This window comes from Calidris pugnax, unplaced genomic scaffold (genome assembly GCF_001431845.1).
Source record: "Calidris pugnax isolate Ruff unplaced genomic scaffold, ASM143184v1 scaffold9, whole genome shotgun sequence".
Classification (NCBI taxonomy): Eukaryota; Metazoa; Chordata; class Aves; order Charadriiformes; family Scolopacidae; genus Calidris; species Calidris pugnax.
Window position 1 is genome coordinate 6,141,260 of NW_015090778.1, and position 23,918 is coordinate 6,165,177.

The following is a 23,918-nucleotide window of genomic DNA, read 5'->3' on the forward strand; positions in this document are numbered from 1 at the left end:
AACCACTGAAAAGAGTCCAGCTCCATCCTCCCTCAACCCACCCTTTAGATCCTTGTCAGCATTCATAAGGTCTCCCCTCAGCCTTCCCTTCTCCAGGCTAAAGAGTCCCAGCTCTCTCAGCCTTTCCTCATCAGGGAGATGCTCCAATCCCTCCATCATCTCTGTTGCCCTACGCTGGACTCTCTCCAGCAGTTCCCTGTCCCTCTGGAACTGGGGAGCCCAGACCTGGAGGCAGGATTCCAGTTGTGGCCTCCCCAGTGCAGAGCAGAGGGGGAGAATGACCTCCCTTGACCTGCTGACCAGACTCTTGCCTACATAGCCCAGGATTCCATTGCCCTCTTGGCCACAAGGGCACATTGCTGGCTCATGGAGAGTTTACTGTCCACCAGGACCCCCAGATCCTTCTCCTCAGAACTGTAGCGGCCATTGCCAAGGCTGGGGCCCAGGGGAGACTAGGCATCCATGTTGTTAAGGGCCCTGAAAGACCCCTCAGCGCCCATTTGGGATCTCCCTGCCTGTGTTGGTGGCCCCAGAGCTTGCCAGAGGGGAGGAAGGTTCCCCCGATGGCCCCGGCTGTGTGCCCCGAGGCCTGGCTGGCCTGCCTTCATATGGCCACAGCGGGTCCCTGCCCCAGGCCGAGGAGAAGCAGCCAGCATTGTTCAAAGGACAGTACCCAGAAGGGGAGATCCAGCTGTAGCAACCGGTGAAATTTCCGGTGTAAATATTGATGAGCCCCAGAGGGAAAAGGAAATGAGAAGCCGGCTGGCCAAGTCGGGAGGTACCCCATGCCTGCAGGTCCCAGCAACAGCCTGTGGCCATGAGGGTGGCCCCAAACACCACCTCCCCGCTGCCAGCCACAGAGTCACACAGACGTGTCCAGCAGCCTCCTTTTTATTACAGCCTTGCAACCACACACGGTGAAAACACACCTTTTAAACCCCATGGGGTTTTACATGTCGATATCCCTTTGTTTCATGTCCTGGGCAGAGGCTTTTTAATTAGCTTCATTTCTTTCTTAAATTTGGGCCTAGCAAATGACACATCTTTCACCTCTGCCCCTTCATCAACAGCATCTTAACATTTTGGTGACACTGTTAGGGGCAGGACACATTTAATGCCAGCTGCTGTGCCTCATTCAGCGTTACCATTGCTGGAATAACCTGCAGCTGGGGAGTTTGAGGATTATTGGTTTTTTTGGTCCCCAGATATGTTCCTATTCAGAGAAGGCCCAAATGTAAAAGAAGAAATACAAAAATATTTTGGAAATAAACTTTTAAGTCTATGAGACAAAGACTAAAAATCAACTAAACCTTAACTCTCCTTTGCTTGCTTACAAGAAGAGCTTTGGAAAAGATCCTGCTTTCAGTTTTGAACCAGGGAGGAGTCCCTTGTACAAATTTTTTACATTTCTCCTTTTGCACAGCTTGACAAAGGAAATTGTGGCCTAGGGACACAGCAAGCTGGCACGATGTTTCACATGAGACTCCTCTTTCTGCTTAATTCTTTCATGTTGAATAAGAAGAGGTAATTTTCAGACATTAAATTTAGATTAAGTCGAGACTGGTAGTAAAACCAGCTTGATCTCATAATAAATATGCCTTCACCTAAATTAAAACAACTAGAAGATAAAATGATTCTTAAAAGTCAAATAGTGTGGTATTACATAATATACTGTATTGGGAAACAGTGACCAGATAATGAGATATTTGGTTTTCCAGACTCAAAAGGATTACACAAAATAAAGGAAACCTAATCGTTTAAGAGATCATTCCCTAGAAGTGGGTCAGGAAACGTTGCCTCCCTTTGTCAGCAGTTATTAAAACTGAGAAAATCCTTCCTGATAATAAAGTATATAACAGGATTTCATAGGAGAGATAAGTACACTAGAAAGCTTTCAGTTAAAATTAGGAATGCTCATTGATTTACTCTATCCAAACCACCCAGGGTTGGTCAAGACTGTTCAAAATACTTGATAAATTCACAGCGATCTCCTAAGCATCTAGTTTCCCACATCATTTTTACATTAGGAGAACAGGATCTGAGTTGGACACAGTCATCCTTGTGAAAAATCCAGCCACCTTTCTGTACTACTTTTACTGTGTCAGGAGGCGAGGAGGTGTCTGTGTTTCCAGGTTGAGTTTAGCTGCTGTTTTCTCAGGCGTGAAGGTGAGCTCAGCGAGGTCAGCCGGAACCGACTTGGATTTGTTTCAAAAAGCCGGCATGAAGGAGGATGAAGCGTTCCTTCCAAGGAGATGAGAACAGCAACTCACCTCTAATCCGAGCGCTAATGCCTTCGGCTGTTTGTTTTCTGACTGTAGGTTTGGAAGCCCCTCTGCCAAGAGAGGTTGTGCAGTCTCCATCTTCGGAGGTTTTCAAGACCCAACAGGATAAAGCCCTGAGTAACCTGGCTTGATCTTGCAGCTCATGCTGCTTTGAGCAGGAGGTTGGACTACAGACCTGCTTAGGTCCCTTCCAACCCGGGTTGTTCTACGATTCTATTATTTTCATCCATTTTACATCTGTCATCTTTGGCTTTCTTCAGATATCAAACTGATAAAGACTAGGTTTGAAAGTTCATTTTTATAAAGCATGACCAGAAAAAAGTTGTGAGCGTAACTGCTTTGTATGACTGAGACATATGACCCAGCCAGAAAGAGGTAAAAATCTCTGTACGAGATGAAAATATCATGATAGCTCTTCAAGGAAAAAAAAAAAGCCTAAAAAGGTGAGAAATTTCAAGTATTTTAAATACATATATGCATTTGCAAAACAAACTGGAACTGCAAAATAACTACCAAAACACGTGTATAGCGCTACAGCCTCCAGTGTCCTGCATAATTAGGGCCAAGATGACTTTTGGGCATTGTCTCCACTGGCTGCAAGGTTATATATCGTACAGTCTAAGCTGCTCCTTCATGTCTCCTTCAGACATCTCTCCAAATGTGTCACTTTTTTCCTTCATGAGCCTGAAGATGGCAGCCAGCTGCTCTCTCTGCACCCTGTCAAGAAGAAAAGGAGAAGTAGGAATAGCCAGTCCCCAGAAGGCAGTCTGAGCAAGAACACCGTGGTCAAATGAAACACGAAGCCAAACACAGGTCACTTCACAAGCCCTCCTGGCTGCAGGAAATCTGCCCGTGTGTGATAAGAAAGAGATTGCCTCTGGTTCTCCTTCCTCCACCTTCCGTCTATCCAATCATCCTGCACGTCGCTCTACAGTTCTTTAAATGTGGAGATAAAAGGGGCTGCTTTAACACTAGCTTTGGAGTTCCTTAGGCCTTATCTGCGCTCAAAGTTTCAAGATAGCTTGACATGTGGAATTTCTTAAGACCAACGTGTCCCAATTTAGCAGACTCCATAGTGAAACTGGATGCAGCTTCACCAGGACAGTGTCTTTTCATTCTGTAAGGAGAAGTATGTAGATACAGAGTAGTTCAGAAATAGCTGTTAAAATGTAAATGCATGCCCTGCCTTAAAACTAGACACCAGTCTGCCTTCCAGTGTGGACATGACTTTAATCAGCCACTTGAAGATAAGATCACAGGTAGAAATTTGCTTTGATTTGAGTTCGTCTGCCAGTGTCAAATGGTGAGATGGACTCATGTAGCCAGTCCAACCCTGAGGTGGTCCCTGGGTGGGCAGAGGCTGTCCAGTAGACCATCTAGCTCAGATTTCCATCCCGAGAAGGTCCCATAGTAGATGATTAACTCCCTTCTCCCCGTAACAGGTGATATCCTGATTTTTCCCTAACCCAAAGCAGTAACCCATTGTTGTATGTCCCACAGCACAAAGATTTGGATCTATCTGTCACAGGACTTTATGGGAGGAAGCTTTATAGGAGGACTTATATTGGTCATGCATCTACTGATCATCACTGGGGGGATACAGAAGGGTAGGCAACACAGGAGTGTCATTTGTTTGCAAGTAACTCATGAACTGATGCAACTGATTTTGATGTCTGCAAAATCCTCTTTTAGGGCAAACCAAAATGTGCACCTTGGCTCCATTTAGGGCTGGTTTGTTCTCATTGCCAGACCCCAACTTGATTGGGATCAGATCCCACTATTGCCTCGCACACCTCACACCTGACTCCCCTGTGTGAGATTAAGAGAACTAATGAGGCTGTGGAGCTTTATGGCTGTCCCAAAGGAGAAGCAGTTTCTATTGCTTCAAGGCTCATTTTGCCCCTCCGTGGCTGTGGGGCCAGAATTCAGTGACAGCCCAGCAGCTCAGAGCATAGATCTGCCACAATCCCAGCTCCTCCTTCTTATTTAGTGTCTTCTATCCTCCCCTGGGCTAGAAAGACAGACTCTGGCTTTTACTTCCACATGGTCACCCTGTCAGGAGTCCTCTGTCCCCATCGCAGCCAGCTTTCTGCGTAGGACTTTGATGCACTGTAATTAATCCATTTAAATGCACGCTGTTAGTTAACCTGGGGTAGTCTTCCTGCAAGTCCTGCGTGGACAAGCTATTAGCTGTTTTGGTAACAGGAGGGGTAGAAATACCTATTGACAGGCAAAACCAGGGCACAATATTTGCTCAAAAGAAGAGAGGACAGCACCAACACATCAGAAACAACCACACCACGAACAAGATGGATGGAAGGAGGCAGTGAGGAACGAGCAGAGGAGCCTTCATGTGCTGAGCTCTGCATTTTCCCCTCTCCTGGGCTAAACCCCAGCAGCAGCAGGAACACCAGGCTGTTCCCAGCACCACTGCAGCAGGCAGGGCAGGAAAAAAGCAGATCCTAGCGAAAAAAAAAAAAAAAAAAAAAAAAGCAGCTCACTTGCTAATTCTTTTCTATAGCAATTAAAATGCAGTTGTCCTAAGGCCAAACATTTCCCGATAATGACGTGGGATCTTTTGGTTACGAAAGCTCTGGCCACAGGCTGTCAAGCGCCTGGATTCGCCTGGCTCTTCTGTAATTTTTTGTGCTCCCATGAATAGCCTCCAACCGCCCTTTCCAGACGAGAGGAAGGGAAGCACAGTCGTTAGTGATCAATATTTTATTTCAGATCACCGCTGGGCACCAGAGGGCACATTTCCAGTCTGGTGTGGAGAAATTCAATACACAGCTCTGCCTCTCCTGTCTGAAATGCACGCCAGCTGGGAGTGCTCCACACAGGTCTGCATCCCTTGCTCGTTATTTCACAGACATTAGCACTGCTGAAACATCCCCAAAGCACCACTTCCTTGTCTCCAAATCAAGATCACAGACAATACTCACTCTACTATTTTTTTTTTAAGCACAGCATCAATGTATTTTGGCTCTCCCCTCAACCTAAAATATCACGACTGTGCATTTGAAAAAAAACAGAAATAAAAGAGCTGTTGCTGCTGTTACTTCTCTGCGCTACATAATCTACAACAAAGGGAGAGCAAACAAAGATAAAGGGAGAGCAAACAAAGATAAAGAGAGAAAAGAGCCTGGGAAGGAAGAGTAAGGCATCAAAAACATGAAACTGATTTCAAAAAGGATCTTCTTCTATCAAAGGCGACTTTGCAAAACTACTTTGTAATGCTCCAGGTTGGTTTGGTTTTTGTTGGGTTTTTTTTGATGATTTCAGATCAAACCTACCCCATTCACAAGTAAAATCATTCTCTCTTCCCTTAAGTGCTGTCCTCAAAACTACTTGGATTCAGGAGGTCAAACAGGATTTTACTTATTGCTGACAAAATAGATTAATTAAGGATTTCCAAAGCAGCCTAATTCTTCTTGATAGGCAATTGAATTTGCATACTTAACTCCCTTAGGCTCTTTTTAGACATTTCAGTCCAAGAATTTTACGATTAATGGGAGGTTTGGGGCAGTGAGCCGTAGGACATTAAAGGAGATCTCTGTTTCAGGAACAGCTCAGCACCCATGTTTACCCCAGCTGAAATCCTGGGCAGAGCTCTGCTAATTAGGAAGGCTGCTGATTGCTCTGCAGCCAAACAAGACCAGGATCCTGCTGCAACACCTCGTTGCTCCAGCAGAAATAAGGGAAAACCTCTGATTTTCGGCACTGGTCTGACTCTATTGTTAAGGAGGACAGTGGAATCATTTATGGGGTAAAAGGCATAGGAGGGCAAAATGTACCTCTCACCTAAAAAAATTTTCAACACAGCTCTCTTGAGAAAGAAGTTACAAGCTGCTGGAAGCCGGGAGAACAAGCACAAACCAAATAAACTATTCAAAGGTTTATTGGACCAAACAAAGGCAATTTTTACAGATTCAAGCCACTAGAATTACAGTCCTTTGTGTAAGAGCCACCATCAGATATAAAACAAACAAACAAAACAAACAAAAGTAAAAAATACCCAGACAGCCATTTTGAGTTGAAGAAATAGTTTGACTTGCTGCCACAAGCAAAAAAATCTGGACTCAACTCTAGACTTTGCTCGATGCACATATTGCCATGTAACTTAAACACAATGTATATAAGGCATTCTTTGCATAGTTGGGTGCTCGGGACACAGTCAGCCAGCCAGCACCGAGGGGAGACAGCGGCTGTACCAGCAGGATGTTGAAGCAGAGGGTCCAGATGTGCCTAAATTCATATGCAAACCCCTGAACACGCTTGCAGTTGTCAGCTGGGAAGGGGCAGTCCAGCCTCTTCTAAAGCTGAAGCCTCCTGCTGTTCTTTAAATGAGCCCTTTTATTAAGAATTTGCCAACCCCAGGCGCTGGAAAGGACAACTGTGTACAAGGTTTCAAGTATTGTCTGCATAGGAATTAAAAAAGGAAAAAAAAACAAAACAAAACAACCAACAAACCAGCCTGTTGGGCTTCCGATATGTTTGCAGCGTTAGCCAAGAGGCAGTTGTCCGGCAGTGAAAGAGAAACTTTGAAGGACACATCCTCACCCAGCCTGGTGTTTCTACATCGCTAGAGGACTCGGACCCTCTTCTCGCTCTCACAAACCAGCTGGGTTTGATTTGAAACCTGCTGTGTCTGAAGCAGATATACCCGCCCGGCCGAATTCATCTTCTCTATGTGACAGCTGAGGAGCAACGCTGAGCTCTGGCTCCAGTGGACAAGCCACAGGGCTAGCAAAAGAGGGCACTGGAACAGCAAGCCGGCAGAGGAATGGGAAGGGTGTCTCTTCCAGGACCCCCACTATGCCATCCTCAGCCAGAGGAAGCCCCTAATGCCATAGCTACCTCCTTGGGTCTCTCCTCTTGGGAACCGGAGTAGGGAAGAGTGAGAATCCAGATATTAACAGCAGCCAAAGCGTGGTCTCCTAAACCTCCACCACAAGCAGAACAGCTAAACTATCAACCTCTGTCACTTCTTGAGTCTTCTGTCTACCTACAGAATCAGCTCTTTGCTAAAATAACTACAGAAGCAGGATCTGAGTCAGTCCAGCTACCATCTGCCATCCCTCACCTGGACCCCACTTTGTCCCTCCACCCCTCAGAGTAAAGCAGCATTGTGCATTTGCAATTGCAGGCAGTTCCCACCCCCTGGCAACAAAGAATTTGGCCCCAGGAAGAAACAACTTGATGGTCTGGTATAAGGTCCAGGTTGGTCTGGGAGAAGAGCTATGGTTCACCCACCCCGATAAAGGAACAGCACAAATTTCACAGCAGGCCTAATGCACGGTAATTAACACAACTAATAGACTTGCTGCATATTTAGTGTCCAGTTTGGGTTCTGTTTGGGGGAGAGGGAGGATGCTTCATCCCAGCTCCCCCAGACACAACTGAAGTCACTGCTTGGGCCCTGCCCCACTCCACGGAGCCACACAACAGGATCTCCTCAAACTTGACACCACAGGAGTTTTTGAAGAGCTCAACTTCAGACCAAGAGGGGATCCCAAGTTTTGAGGGTTTATGGATTTCTCTTATGGGTGTGTTTGGTTGGTTTTTTGGTATTTCTCTCAAGCCTTTAAAGATGCCAAGGGATGCCTTTAGGAGGAGGCTAGGGACAACTTCATATAGTCTTCAGTTCTGCAAAGAGAAACAGGGAGAGAAATCATTTCAGTCATTTCACCCCTCAGGTTGGTTCATTATTTTTCACACAAACGAGCAGGGGGAAGACTCAGTGTGTGCGTGTGGGGAAGGCAAAACAACTTCCCACCTCAGGGCAGAACAAGCCTCTGTTTCCAAACCTCACACCTCTAAGAAGGAGGCACTTTGCTTCATCAACTGCAGCAGGATAGTCGAAACCCAATCAGAAGTGCAAATCCTCTCATCTGGCCACCAATCTAAGTTATAACCCTTCTGACCTACTGATGAGAGCTGGAGAAGCCCAGCTAATTGGAAGCCTTCATTAGCTTTAGGGGTTACTGCCTCACTGTCCTGTGCACTCCTCCCTGGGCTGCCACCCTTGTCCAGTCCAGATTCTTCTTCCCACCCGCAGCCAGATGAGCCAGGAATGAGTACTGGTTTCACAGGGCAGTGTGCCTGAACAGGTCCACCTTTCTCAATCTTCCTAGAGATGGGTCTGTTCAAGGGAAGGAGGCAAAAAACCTCAGACTCTGTGCTGGTCACAAGGCTTCCTTTGATGGGAAGCTCTCCCCATCTCCCAGGGAATGAGGGTGAGATGATTAGATGTGTTTTATGGATGGGGACATCCAGGCACTCCCTGAAGTCTTGCAGCATGGTGTTAGCAGAGCCAGGGCCAAAACCCACGGTCCCTTGTTCTCAGCTTGAACCTTTCAGACACCCTGCCCTTACTGCCCCAGCATCTCTTGTGGCCCAACCATCCACAATGGGAAGCACCTGACAGTAGCCTGGGCAGCTGCCCGTGGACACAGAAACCTGCACTGGGGTAGAGGGAAGCTACAACACACCACACCTGGGCGCTTACAAACACACACAGATGCACCCCAGCCTAATTCCTCCTGAATTCTTTAGGCTTCACTGCCCGTAACACCTGAGCCCCGTTTGAAAGCCCCCTGCTCCTGCCAGCCACAGCATGAAGGCAGGTTACACCCTCAAATCTTCCTCAATCCTCGGCAAAAGGTTGCCTTCTCCAGCAGCCTCCCAAGCGCAGCCGGTGACCCGGATCCCGGATGGGGGAGATCCAGGCTGAAGCATCACGTGGAACCGGGGTTACTCAAGCAACGTCGCAGAGGCTCAGTAGCTGGGCCCATTAGGACAAAGAAAGGAAATTCTCCGGAGTGGATAATCGTTCCGCAAGATTCGCAGCGCTGAGGATCGGATCATCCCGCTCAAGTCACGCAAGCATAATCAGATTTCACGCGCGAGGGCATAAGCTCGTTGCCACGGGGGCCCCAGAAGGAGAGGTCCCCTCCAGCAGTTGGAGCGGTGAGGGATGGAGGAAGGCAGGGGCTTGGCTGCAGCCTCTCACAGGGATACTCACCTCCAGGACAGGGCTGGGGTGAGAAGATTTTAAACCAAGCATGAACTCAACGGGGGATGTCTGTCAGAGCCATAAATTCCCCATCTGCACAACAGGGACACCCCTTATTCCTCTTGGAGCAAGCTGTGAGGGGGATTAGACTAAAGAGCATGAGACAGTCCGTCACTGGGGACACTAGGGTCACATAAGCCCTCAGGCTGAAAAACTCTGACATTGCTGCCAGGGAACCTGAGAGACTGAATTCGCTTGGGATGGAGGCTGAGGGCTTTGAGCCACTGTTTGTCCTTGGCTCTTCCCTTCTTTCCACTGGCCTTGGATGATGAGATCAACCTGATCGGCATGCTTTCCCCTAGCAGCACATCAATCAAACCAGGTCAGAGTCTTCTTTTGCTGGGAGCCCATATCCTCTCTTTGGGTACAAATTATCCAAATATCTCTAGTCTGGTCCCAGCTGAAGGCCAAGTCAATAAATGGTACAATTTGTCAGCCGGACACGGTTCTGTGCAAGGAACAGCTGGAGAACATGGAGTTCAGTCAAGGGCAGGTCCTGGCTTATGAAGGAGGCTCAGGGACTGAAGGTCTCAAAAAAACATGCTTCTCCTGAAGCACAGAAACTGGATGTCCTTCTGACGGCCTCAGAAGCATTCCCCTCACTCCAACTCAGCATGGCATCAGCACAAGGGTATGGGCTTCTTGCCTTTGAGAGCAGACAGCATCCCAGAACTGACTAATGCGTGGGCTGGTGGCATTCCCATATGTGCTTATTCCTCATGTGTGTGAAATCCACAGCAGGAGATCAGGAAATCCTGTAGCCCATCCATAGACTATAGCTTTCCAAAGGGGTCCTGACCCATTCCAGGGAGATCCCAGAGCATCTTCTTGTAACTACTTCTGGCAATCACTGGTGCCCTTTTCAGGAAAACTGATTTTCTGAAGTGCAGACCATTCCCAGCTCCTTCCCCTGGCAGAGGGAGCAGGTTCTCAGGAACATCAGTCCTCTGGTCTGAAATCCTGGCAAGAGGGCAATCTGGCTCCAGCCTTTTTTCAATCCAGACAGGCTAGGATTGACCCTTGGGGATTGAGAGCAGTGAAGAAAGGCCCTGGGTGCTGGACAGACCTGGCAATGTGTGGTCAAGCTCTCCCCAGGCGGTTCCCTCCCATCTCACTGCTGGGAATGGTCCCATCACCACTGCTTCCCACTTCTCTACTATGGGGACAGCTGCTGTCTCATTTCTGGTAGTGACCATAACCCAGTCCTGTCCAGGATCGGGGTACTGCAGGAAGAATATGAGGAACGACATACTAAATCTAAGCTTCTCCCCTGTCCCAAAAGTGTTGCTTCAGCCAATAGGTAAAACACAGAGAGAGAGGACTCAAATACAGGACAGGGAGAGACAGTCAGTGCTTAGAAAAGAGCGGGACAGTGAGAGGTACCAAAGGGAGCTTCTATCAACACAAATCCAAAATTTCTCCAGTGGGACAGAAAAGTCAACAGGTACCCACGACTTCAGGAAATACCTATTGCTCCTCAGGAATTACCTGCTTCTCCTCAGGAACACCAGGAAAGCAGTCAGGGCTGCCAGAGCCAGCGTGACCAGGGACACAAGTCCTTTTGCCTTCAGAACAGGAGGTGGCAAGGAATCAGTGGGGTCAGGGACCCCCGAGTTGATGTTGCCCACCTCTGTTTCAAGGCAGAAGCCTCCCACATTTCCCAGCAATAGCCAAAAAAGGCCAGAGCCCAACCAGGAAGGTGGCTCAAGCTCCTGGCCAGCTCAGCCGAGCGGCCACAATCGCCTTCTTCATCCTGTGCCCATCCCCTTCCATCACTCCTGACCCCCCGGCCACCGTGGCAGCAGCAGGGAGAGCCATGGAGAGGAGAGACCAGCCTGTGCTTTCCTCCATCGCTCAGTGGTTGTGCTTTAACTCCCTGTCTACCAGTTTGCACCCAGCCTGGTGTGATGCCCCCACTCCCCACAGCCCAGGGAGTCAGCAGGTAGAGAACAGCAAGCTGCCCGTGCCACGCAGGATGAAGCAGAAGCGGATGAAGACACGTTGTGAGCGTTGGGTGAGGGGGACACGGAGAAGCAGCCACAAGCGAGGACAATTCAGGACCTGAGCCAAAAGAAAAAAAAAAAACAAACCCAGGAGCTCCAGCGGAGTTGAGTCTGGTCTGAAATCTCACGCCAGGGCAGGGCTGGAGACACCTGGAAAGGCTACGGGGGAGCTCACTGAAGTTTCCTCTCTGGGACGGGAGGAGATGGGAGAAGGGCTTCCTGGCCTCCCCTTCCCTGGGTTTCTGAGGGAGGCATCCTGAGTTTTTAAAGCTGCTGGGGGACTCATGACTCAAATCAGATACTCTATAAATAGGGCCGGAGCTCAAATCCACTGACATCTCGTAGGTCAGAGGACATTTTCCCTGGGGATGTGGTGGAGGCGGGGAACAGCACTGGGCCACCAGGAGACTCCCTCCTCATCCAAGCAGAGCCTGGCACCTCCAGAGGGAACATCAGAGCAGGGGGAGCTCAGCAGGGACCCCCAAACACACAGTACCCCTTCCCTAGCAAGAGGCAGGTGGGAAGGAAATGTGCCTCATGCGCTGGGTGTTCTGCAGCTGAAAGCAGCCTTGCCCATGGTCAGTGCCATCCCCGTGGCTGGTGACCACAGTGAAGTGGTGGCCAGCCCGACCTGAGGAATCCCATGGCCCTGGGCTTTGCCATTCCTTGCTGCTACTCCTCCTCCCTCAGCCCAGGATGACTATCGTGCTGCAGAAGATGAAAAGCAAAGAAATAATAAGACCCCAAAGAAAGCCCAAACTTACCAGCTTCCCTCATCCAAAAGAAGCACCATGCTGGACAGGACAGGACAGCAAAGCCGCTGGGTTGGGGGTGAAGGGTAGCAAAAGAGAAGGGAGGAAGAAGAAGAGGCCCAGATCCCATGCAACACAGAGAGGGGAGCAAGCAAGCAAGCCAGGGCTATGTGATGACAATGCAGGGGGTGGAGAGGGACAGATGCTGATGGAGAGCTCTCCCGAAATGCAACCTCCCCCAGCCCAGTCCACCCACTTATTTTTGGAGGGCCAGTAGTGGAGATGGTCGAAATAGATCAAGGTCTGTCAACAGAGTCATTAAACCCCTGCAGCTGCTTCCTGGCCTTGTGTGCTCCGGAGTTGTCATCACGAGCACTGTCTCCTTCAGCACGGTTTTCCCTCGAGCCACAGCTGCATCCCCACTTTGATCCGGGATGTCTGGCAGAGCGGGAAAGGTCTCTCCTCTCTGCCATTCCTTAGAGCCAGGGTCCATCCAGGGCACTCTGCCTTGCTGAACCTCCAGGGTCCAAGCCCAGTTTTATTCACTGCCTTGTAACCAAGAGGTATTCTGAATCCAGCAGGTGAGGAGACAGGTTTCCACTGATAAATTACCACCAAGAAAAGGACCGAGTGTGAGATTTACAGCCATCCAATTCCCCTTGCATGAATTCCAACTTCCAGCTGAGCCCCAGGCTTAAATCTACTCTGGATTCAAGCAATTTCAACCCATCCATAACTGGCCAGGAGATGAGAGGAGAAGATTGAGAGGCAGGAGGAGAATTTGCTCCTAGAATGGGTCGCCTGGCTGCGGAAACTGAGCCCATTAGCCAAAGAAACTGGGGAGCCAAAGATTGAGAGGCAGGCGGAGAATTTGCTCCTAGAATGGGTCACCTGGCTGCGGAAACTGAGCCCATTAGCCAAAGAAACTGGGGAGCCATCCCTCCCTTCTCCTTAGTCATACAGAGACTGGACCATGGTCTGGGGGATCACCTGCTCCACCCATGAGTGCACCTGCAAACAGCACAGCCTGCCTGAGCAGTTTGGTGCCATTCACTCAGACCCTGCTCAAGGGGTCTGCAAGGGTGCCCGAGCTGAGCACCCTTCTGGCTCTCCACTCCTAACTCTTCCTAAGTCCCAGAAACAAGAGAGATGACAGAGAGGAGAGACCTTTCCACAGACCGTCAGGTGGGATCTGCTCTCCTTTCTCTGGTCAGCACAGTGAGCAAAGAGTGAGAAGCACAGAGCACAGCCAGCTCAATCCCTCAGGATCTCCAAACCCAACTAAGACTTGGCTGGGACCTGCTCTGCTTCATGGAAAGAGAGACCTGAAAGGAGAGACCCCAGGGAGTGGTTTCTCCTGATTCTTTTCTCTTTTACTATGAGTGGAGCTCTGTTGCAGCCATCAATGCTCAACAGAGTCCTGACCATACTCCTTTCTAACTGCAGCCCCCCCCACTAACCACTTTCAGCCTCAAGGGAGGTTTGAAAAGCAGCTGGCAGAGACCACTTCAATCCATCCACTTGAGCCAAGCTCTGAAGGCACACTGGGGAGCCCCTCCTCTTCCTCCATCATCTGCACAGGTCAGCCCTTGAGGGCTGTGTCTCGTGCCTGTCTGAACAGGGACAAGCTGCCCCACTACGAGTCATGTTCCTGAACCAGTGCTTTGCACCATGGCAGCTATGGTTGGGAATAGATGGCCAAAAGCCTCAGGTGCAGAAGAGAAGGATTTGGGAAATACACTGTGCTGGCTTGACTAAGGGCTGCATCCTTCCCCTGCACTCTTCCCCTTCCTGCCCAGACTATTCTTCTCCCCCAGGGGAGCAAACATTATGTGCTTCTGTTCTACAAGTTCTGGTGACCCACCAGGTGTGATCAAGCACAGCCACCACCCAAGCAGATGTATTTACCAGCTGGATTTACTGTCCTCCTCTTTCTCAGAGCAGTCCCTCAATTTTTCAAGACTGAAGAAACCAGAAGCAGGAAGTTGCATCACTCAGTAAAGATCACATTCCTTCCCCTTTTAGTCCAGATTTAGCACCAGTTTGAAGCCACGAGACTGAAGTGAGTACTAGGCAACACAACCACAACTTCTGGAGTGATGCAGGTTAGAGCAGAAGTGGGTTTTGGGTTAAATAACCCACTCTACTGCACGCCTGTCCTCTCCTGTCTGAAGTCCTGTAGCTCCTCCTGGAAGAGGCAAGTAATTATTCAGTGGTATCTCCAAAATTAGGGGTCCCTAAATTAAGACATGTGGATTACTGATCAACACAACAAGTAGCCTCATGGGGGAGTGAGGGACCCACTTGCATTTTTGGGATGTTACTTACAAGTTGCTTCTCATGGGAACCTGTTGATCCATGGGAAAACTGGGGGGCTAAAGGCAAAGACTAAGCCTGTCACAGCTTTGATAACACACCTCAGGAGTAACTACCCGCTCGCTCAGCAGCCCTAATTGTCCAAATGAGCAACCAGAAGTGGTCGTGGGATGTCCAGCTTCAGGCATCCAAGATGGAAGAGGTGAGCATCCAAACGTGAGAGCCCCCATCTTCCCTGGAGCGCTCATGGAAAGCGAGATGGAGGCAGAGGGGTGCAGACTCATTAATCTGTTATGAGGAGGGGAAGGGGAGGGAGGTGGGGAGAGAGGTGGGACAGGCCACTGCAGCTCAGAAACAAACTCCCCTGGAAAATGAGACCCAAAAGAAAAAAAAAGAAAAAAAATATACCAACCCCCCCAAAAAAATACATTAGCAGATGTTATCAGAGGTACCGCTACTTCTAAGAAACAGCGTGTCCTTACCAAAAAGATTTGCAAGAATGTTTGTGGCCGAGGACCTAAGGAACTTGCTACAGAGATGTGAGATCAGAAGTCAGCTCAATCCTGCAACATAAAGGTGGCAAACCCGGGTCAGGGCAGGTCAGCGGCAGGGTCCGGGGTGCACGGAGTCAGGGAAGAGGGGATGGGGCTGCCGAGGGAGAAGGATGCAGGAGGGGGGCTCAGCTGGCCCCGGGGAGCTTACCTGGCAGCAGCCCTGCCCCCTGACACCACCTGCGAGGCCTGAAATGAAAAGCTGCTGACGCCGCAGTGAAGATTTGGCGAGGGGGGAGAGGGGAAGAAGTAAGCCAGCGACAAAGCAAGACAAAAAAAAAAAAAAAAAAAAAAAACAAAGCTGCCTTTGAAAGAAATGCACAACACAAATATGGAAGAGAAGAAAGTAAAGGAGCAGTAGGAAAAAACACGTCTGCTGGTGGCCCTCAGTGGGGAAGGCTGCTGAGAGCCTCCAAGGGACCCGATGCCCAGATGATGGGTTCTAGGTGCACTGTCCTGCCCTGGGACCACTCCACATGGATGTGAGCAGTGATGCATGGGAGGTCCCACATGCCCAGGAAAGGTCCATCACCCCCTGGAGCCTGTTCTACAATCCTGAGAACAATCCCTGCCTCCCACTGCTCTCCATAGGCAATGTCCCCTCAGTGTCCCCTGGTGACAGCAAGAACGTTTGTTGCCACAGAGGAACCAGCCCAAGGCTCCTGGCCCTGACAACCTGAGCAGTGATTGCTCAGCTGGTTTGGATGGAGCTGTGGGTGCAAAGGGTTTGAATTTGCCTGCTGCAGGCAGATTTTTGAATTGGTGCTTCCCAGGATCCTGAAAAGCAATTCCCATTGAGCCCCACGGGTTTCTCTCACGTTCACTCAGTTCATTCCACCACCCCCCTCCCCAGGTGAAAACCACAATGACACTAACAGACCTCCTATACAGGTTGGGGACTTCAGGCACGATAAAGATATAATAAAAGGAAGAAAGCAAACATTTTTCCTGATGCCACCAATGCAGAATCAACCCTGTGCCAGAGGAAACCGGAGCTCATTTCTATTGCTGTCCCCAGAGCACACAGCCCTTGCAGATCTTTGCTCCTGGCAGTGCTATAAGGCAGGTGAAGCCCAAGATCTGAGGACAACTGGGAGCCCAGAAGCCGGGGGAGAAAGAGAAGACATCTCTTGTTGGGAAGGTCGGGTTTGAGGTGGAAAGAATGGCTGCAGGAGCCCTGTGCACCCCTGAGTCTTTCCCAGGGTCAGAGGGAGTGTGTGCCAGTGCCATTCCTTGGACAGGTCTCTGGATTTACGCTGCTGCTCATGCCATGGAGACACACCTTGGCCAGCCCGGCCACTGGCAACGCAGAGATGTTGCCCAAGGGCCTCGAGGCAAGGCTTGCCAGCAGGAGCACGCCAGACCCAGGGGCAAGGTGTGATCCCTCCATCCCTCCTGCGTCTGAGTTTCCACTTGGTCCATGCCAGGCTTTAACACCGCCCCAGCTGTGGTGGTACTTCAGACCAGGGCATCACAGGCAAGGGGTGCCAAATTCCCCCCAATCTTTCCAGGAGGTGCACACCACTGGGTGGAGAATTGGGTCCCCCAGCCCTTGGGACAGCAATGGAGAGAACAACATCTCCCAGGCTTGTTGAGCTACTACTTGGGAAATCAGTTCCCTGCAGCTCGGCCAAGAGGGAAGGGGTATGAGCTGCACAGGGGGCAGCCTGGCACAGAGCCTGCTTGTAGGGCAAAGCCCTGGGCTGTGGGGTTTGACAGCTCTGGTTTAGCGTGGGCTCTGCTTGCCCAGGGGCTGAAGGACTCCCTCCACACATTGAGACTTCACACTGACAGCACCAACTGGCTTTGGAGAGGGCTTTGCAGCTCGAGGTGCCAGGTTGGGGTTGATTTCCCTTTGTAGGCTGGGAAATCTCAATCTAGAAAGTTTGTTTTCAGTAACAGGACAAACTCTTCCTTCTTTTTGATGCAGGGCTCAGGCGCGGGAGGAAACTTCACCAAAATTGTGAGATGGACAATTCTCCATCTCTGCCTGCTACATGGCAAATCCCCACCACTTACAGCTGAGGAGCCAGTCCTGGGTAGGGATGTTTCCAGTCTCAGCCCTGTCACAATGAACTCTAAAGCTCTGCATTCACTCACTTTGCTCCAGTATTTCTGAGCTATGCCCATGTCCTCGGGTTGGAGGCCATCCACAGGGTAAAGGGAGGGGAAGTAGCTAGAGATCAGGTCCTCAAGAGATGTAAATCAATGTGGTGCTCATGGGACCAGGGGAACTATACCAGCTTGCATCAGCCAGAAAATTTGGTTCAAGCATCCAGAGAAGGAGCTTGAACAGCTTAGAAGGCACATAGGGCCACAGTGTCTCCATAACCTACATCAGCGTGACTTTATTTGCTCTTGTGTCTCCCTGGGTGGGAGAGGTCTGGACCGTGGTGCAGTGAGATGTTGAGCCCAAGGCTCCCAAGGTGGTTTGGGGAGAGAGAGGTCTGAAGACACTCGGCTTGTTTCAAGAGGATGCCAACCTGCTGGCCTTGGGCAAAAAGAATGAGGAAACTCAACTTAACTTACCTTTGTTCTTCCTCGAGTTCTTCTAAAGGAAACTCAACTTACCTTTGTTCTTCCTCGAGTTCTTCTTTGGTCATCATGGACTTGTACTGGTTTCCCCTCAGCTTTCCAGGACTGTATTTAAAAGAGAACGTCTCATCTGCAGCTGGAGAGTGGGAGAGGGAGAGACAAAGAAGAGCAGGAGATCGTGTGAGCCAGAGGCCTCCTGAGGGCAACGATCAACAGTGGGTGGGCTTGCTCCCTTGAGCTTCTGGCTGCCCCCTGCTCCTGCACATGCACCCCAAACACCGAGACCACCCCAAAACACTCTTCCTCAGTCAGCTCCAGCCTACAGAAAGCCCGGGCAGTGTTGGGGAAGCCGTGTGGATTGCAGTGGAGAGCCAAGGTGCTGGGGCCAGAGGACGGCAGGAGCCCCAGCTGCAGCTTAGCCCTGGAGACAAGGAGGAGCTCTGGGAGCGAGCAGCCCTGCCTGGACGCAGATACAAGCAAATCCTGCAGCACAGGAACCATATGCTATCGCTCTCTTTGGAATCAAAGCCTTGCAGGCCCATCTTGGCTTATCAAGACATGCTAATCCTGCCCTGATTAGCTCGCAGCATTTCCCGCTTCTCTCCAGACTTGCATTCCTCCTCCCTCCCTCTCCTCATCCAGGGGCCCTTTCCCGTGCTTGGGGCTCATGGATGGTGCCACCAGCAGAGCTGTCCCAGGCCATGCAGCCCAGCAGCTCTCCCCCAGCCCTGGACAATGCCTGTGAAAAAAAACAACCAAAAGGAGGTGCCATACGGCAAATCTCGGGGCTGCAAACAGAGCTGAGCCGAGGCAGCCCCAGGAGCACCAACACGGCTGGGTCCAAGTCCCTCTGTCACCAGCCAACAGACCTGAAGAAGAAACTGAGGTTTCCTTCTCCAGGCCTGGGTGCTCTCCTGCCCGGCTTGCCGGCCTCTGCCCTGTGCTAATTAGAGCACCGAAGCTCACAGACCCTGAGCCAAAGCCGATCCTTTTCCAATCGGATTTTGTTCGAGCACTATTTGCTTTTAAAAACCTCTCCCCTGCTTTATCTTCCTACAGATGGGAGAAAACAACAGGAGTGGAGGTCACTCCAAAGGGCAGCCCAGGAAGAGCGGCTCCTTCGGGTGGTTGCCTTTCTTGGTTATCTGTGGGCTGTTTATCTGCCAGCCTTTATCTCCCAAGGACTGCAGGACTCGGCTGCTTCACGTCGAGCTGTGTCCACATCCACCCAGAAACATCTCCTGCTTCCACCAACCCTCGGAACCCCGGGGATACTTCTAAGGGGTCCACAAAAGGAAGATGTTATTGTATTATCTACACGGCCCTGAAAAATTGGATGTTATACACAACCCAAATGTCCAGGATGATACCTTCCAGCACCAGCAAGACCCCAAAAGTGGTGAAACTCCCCTGATTTCTGTTGCAGGAGACAGAGCTGCAACTTGTACATAACCCATGGACCCATCACCTGTCCCCAGCCCCCTGGGAAGCCCCTTCCAATCCTTGCTGCTGCTGTTGCGGACACCACATTCATGAAAGTCTCTCCTCCTCCACCTGCCCAAAGAAAAAACACCCCACAGCCCGTCTCCTCCTTTCATCACACCCAGAAGATTTCAGCATCAGCAGCTTCCCTCTGTTTTCTGGTCGATACTGCCCTTAAGGATTTTCTCCCCTTGTCCAAGGTCAGCTGCTTGATTTAGCAACTTCTCCAACCCCGAGCTCCCGCATGCTCTCAGCTGCTGCCAGAGCCCCCACAGACCTTGGGGACCCCCACGCAAAAGGCAAGTTTGAGCCTCATTTTGTAGACGGGGGAACCTGAGCTCTCGAAAACAGGCCATGCAAGGCTGCGTGGGCAGGTACGGGACTGAAGCCACAAGGTCACTGCCACACGGAGCGTGCCTGGAGGGATATTTTCAGGCTGGGAATTTAACAGAACCCTCCTCCCTGCAGATATCCACATCTCCTCCCTTTACATCTCCTGGGGAGCTTCCCTGGGAAGTCCTAGTGGATTACTGCTCAATTCGTGATCTGGAGTGTTCCTCTAATCCCAAAATATCAATCAGGGCTCCTGAGGAACAAACCCTTTTCCCCGGCATCTTCACAAGTGTCTGAACACAAGCTCCCCCATGCTGTGGTCCCGCAGCCCCAAACATCCCGCTCGGCCACATCCCACTTCCCTCGGTGGGAAAACCCTCCGAGGCAGCGGACAAACAAGCCTGGCCAGCTGGAAACAAGCAGTAATGCTGCGGCTTATCAGCCCTTCGGGTGGCCACAAAAGTGCACGTTAAGAAAATTCAGCTGGCAGCTGCTTTGGGAGATATTAAGAGAAAGAAAAAAATAATAAAATAGGGTGTAACATCCTGTTTCTTACCCTGATGCGGAGCAGGAGCCGTTTCGTTACCTTTGTGTAGCTCGCCTGTTTTCAAGGACAATTAAGATTGTTTCCCTCATGTGGTGTTCGGCCAAGTAAATTGAGATTTGGGATTTTGCCTGTCCCCAAAAAGGGCAGTTTAATTGCCACCCTGCCAGGAAAGAACAGGGGAGGAGGGAGGCGAGGCGGCTACCCATCTCCCTGCCCACATGTTGTGGTTAAAAAAGGAGCCAGTGTGCAGCTTTGGAAAGCACGGGCTGTTTTCTGAGCTCAGGAATTCTCCTTGCAGACCGAAAACAAACTTCAGGAAACACACGGCAGAGAGGAGGCCGGGTTCTCACCCGGACAGCGAAAACACTGCAGGAATATGAGGTGACCTACTTACACACAGCCTCCGTGAGTCCATATTAATGAAAACATTTGTCTTTCATTTCTCTGGCCTCACGTTGCCAGCAGATGGAAAGCAGCCCCTCGAGCTCGTCTCTGGTCCAAAGACCCTCGGTCTGGCACTCTCTGTGTACCCAACAAGTACCTGCCTCCTCCCTGCCAGCTCCCCGCAGTGGGGAGATGGCTGCTCTAATGGTTTTGGCTACCACAGCAGCATCCTGGGCTAGTGACAGACTGCCTGCACAATCCCCACATGCCCGAGGGGAATCTCTGCTCACAGGGCGGCAGCTCAGTGGCTTGAGTTGGGCCGGGATGAAGGGATGTGCAGGAGAAAGGGTGAAGGCAGGAGGGAGGTTTCTCCCCAGCAAAGCCAGGGCACCACCGTTATTCCCACCACTCGCCTCCTCCTCATCAAGCTGAGCCATCGGTTTATCCAGTTCCATCATGGAATTGTTGGAGTTGGAAGGGACCTTCTAGAGATCATCCAGTCCAACTCCCCTGCTTAAGCAGGACTGGGCACATCACTCAGGGCTGCATCCAGGTGGGTCTTGAAGATCTCCAGAGAAGGGGACTCCACACCCTCCCTGGGTAGCCTCTTCTAAGGCTCTGCCACCCTCACCCCAAACAAGTTCTTCCTTATATTTAAGTGGAACTTCCCATGTTCCAGCTTGTGCCTGTTGCCCCTCGTCCTGTCACTGGGAACCACTGGAAAGAGTCTGGCTCCCTCCTCCCTCAACCCACCCTTTAGATCCTTGGAAGCATTAATAAGGTCTCCCCTCAGCCTTCTCTTCTCCAGGCTAAAGAGCCCCAGCTCTCTCAGCCTTTCCTCATCAGAGAGATGCTCCAATCTCTTAATCATCTTTGTTGCCCTATGCTGGACTCTCTCCAGTAGTTCCCTCTTGAACTGGGGAGCCCAGAACTGGATGCAGGATTCCAGTTGTGGCCTTCCAGTGCAGAGCAGAGGGGGAGAATGACCTCCCTTGACCTGCTGACCAGACTCTTGCCTACATAGCCCAGGATTCCATTTGCCCTCTGGGCAACGAGGGCACGATGCTGGCTCACGGATGGTTTACTGTCCACCAGGACCCCCAGATCCTTCTGCTCAGAAGTGCTTTCAAGCAGGTCCATCCCTAACTTATATTGGGATCTGGTATTCAAAGCACCTCAGAAATGGTGTAAATAATTCAGGAGAGGAGTCAGTAACCGCGTGCAGGAGGTGATTAAGGAGGATGCTGGGCTAGCAATGACCTGTGGACTGTCATCTCCCCCTGCTCCCGAGCCACAGCCACTTCAGGGGGATGCAGAGTGGAGCTGGAGCTGAAAACAGAGCTGAACCAAAGGAGGCAGGTCCTGGCACGGATGGGTGACACCCCTGATCACCAGTGCTGCCAGGAAGCTTAACTGGGTGGAAGGAATGTCTTTTGGGAACCCTGTCTCAGAAGGCGCTTCCCCCACCTTGTGGTTATGGCACGGGGATTAAAATTTGATTCTCTGTGGCATTAGGAGTAATCCTCCCGAGCCAGGGGATTGCCACCCAGAGCCTTAAAAAGGGCAAGCAGAAAGTGGGGCAAGGAAGGGGGAACACCCCACGCTCTCCCGCTACCCCAGCTGCCCCCCACCACCCCGGGCAGGGGCTCCTGGGCGCATCTCAGGAGAGCAGAGTCCCCATCAGACACACACTCTTGCTCGGCACCATCTGTTTCATTTTCTTCCCAGTGCGGCAGTTGTCACCCCAATTAGTCAATCATTTTCCAATCAACTAATTGGCTAATCAGTTAAACACAGCTCTGACTAAAGCCCCTGGAGATCGCCCTGGACGTGAGCAAGGAGCTTTTGGGGCAGCTCCATTACAAAGCTACCCCATGGCAAGCAGCCCAAGGGCATCCGGGGAAGCAGAGAGAGGGGCTGCTGCCAGGGGAGGAATTTCCTCTGCATTTCCTGGAGGAAGGAGACCATCCCCAAGCCCTCGGGGCTTCAGACCCATCTGTACCCACCCCACAGGGTGCTGCCTTGCTCGGCACTCACCATCCTCATCCTCCGGCTCTCTCACCACCAGCTTCTCGTTTTCCGAGTCCGGATCTTCCTCCTGGAGGAGTTAAAAACAGAGGAGAAGGTGCTGTGCTAAATAACCTGTGCTTGGCCAGGGCCCCAGAGCCCGCAGGGCACGGACTGGAGCTTCCAAGACAAGGGCTGGGCACTCCTTCCCCACCTCCTTCAGGGAACAGCCTAATTAGGATGCTCGCTAACGAGCAAGGTTCGTTAGTCTGCTTTCCTCTTGCTGGTCAGTGGGGGGACATGGGCCTTGCTTGTGGCATTCCCACCCAAAGGCTGCAAAATGCAAGTGCTTCCCCATAATCGAGGGGATTTTTAAGGTTTTTAAGAAGAACCTGCTCTCCCAGTGTCCCCAAGCACAGCCTTGTGCCTAAGCACCCTCCTGGGCTGGCACCCTCCAGCAGTACCCACCTCATCCAGCCCAGGGACATGCAGGGGACCAAGCCATGGTCCACAGGGACTTCTGCATGCCCCCAGGCCAGGCTTGGATGGACCATCTCAGTGTTGGGAAAAGGCAAGTCCCCAGCAAAAGCCACCTTGCTGCTCCAAAGCACGGGAGCACCCACCAGCCGGGACCAGTGGTCGAAGGCAACGCTGGGGGGTGGTGCTGGGACCCCACCAGGAGCCCTCCCAGCCTCGCCTGGCAGCAACCCCCCCCCGACACTGCTGGCCTGTGGACCCCCCAGCCCACGCAGTGCGGTGGCAGGACTGATCTCTGGAGCACACACACACACACACACACACACACACAGAGGAACAGCCACAGCACGTCATTTTTTATAAAAGCAAAACCATTTGGGAAGGTTTGGGGTTACCTCCTGCGAGCTACAACAAACTTCCTCAAGCCCAGATGCCTTCCCCTTGTGGGACAGGCAGCAGAAAGTCACGCAAACAGCAAGTGGGGAGGGAAGGGAGTGCTCCAGCTCTGGAGAGGACAGGGACACGTGGCAACACTCCCCTGTACGTTTCTTCTTCCCACAAAGTGCAGCACTCAGGCTGCAAACCCCCGTGAGCTGAGCCTGGAGGTCAAGAGCATCCTGGAGCACGCATCCTCCTGCATCTTCCCTGTCCCTCTGCATCCTCCCGTCCCTCTGCATCCTCCCCCCGTCCCTCTGCATCCTCCCCCCGTCCCTCTGCATCCTCCCTACCGTCCCTCTCCATCCTCCCTGTCCCTCTCCATCCTCCCTGTCCCTCTGCATTCTCCCCTGTCCCTCTGCATCCTCCCCCATCCCTCTGCATCCCATTCCAAGCCATGGGGCTGGCGTGTGACAGGCAAAGCACACAGGAGAGAGGAACAGGAGCCCAGAGGGAGCCTGGCAGGCAGCCCCACTGTTGAGCACACGGGAAAAGTCAGGGTGATGGAGACCTGAGGAGGATGAAGATGGTCTGAGAAGGACCCTGCGCAGAGCCAAGGCTGTGCAAGGCCTTAGACAAACCGGAGCTCAGTAGGCAGCCCCAACCCAGAAGTAGGTTAGTTTGTCATCGGGGAGGAATGTGCATTATTCACAGCCCTTTGGCTTCTTCTCGCCACCCTGCTCTCGGGCTCCCCAGAAGGACACGCTGCCGAGACCACCCCCCCCCCCCTCCCCCCCCC

General features: G+C 51.4%; 1 protein-coding gene across 1 annotated transcript in view; it reads right to left on the reverse strand.

The window, feature by feature from the left end:
• Positions 1 to 875: 875 nt before the first annotated feature.
• The window catches only part of MXRA7 (matrix-remodelling associated 7), a 32,508-nt gene continuing 9,465 nt past the window's right edge, over positions 876 to 23,918 (reverse strand). The window contains exons 3-5 of the mRNA XM_014950093.1: positions 22,298 to 22,358; positions 17,551 to 17,650; positions 876 to 2,999 (exon numbers count right to left, since the gene is read on the reverse strand). Of these exons, the coding sequence (XP_014805579.1) occupies positions 2,885 to 2,999; positions 17,551 to 17,650; positions 22,298 to 22,358 (276 nt within the window). The 3' untranslated portion in view covers positions 876 to 2,884. The remainder of the gene's footprint in view (positions 3,000 to 17,550; positions 17,651 to 22,297; positions 22,359 to 23,918) is intronic.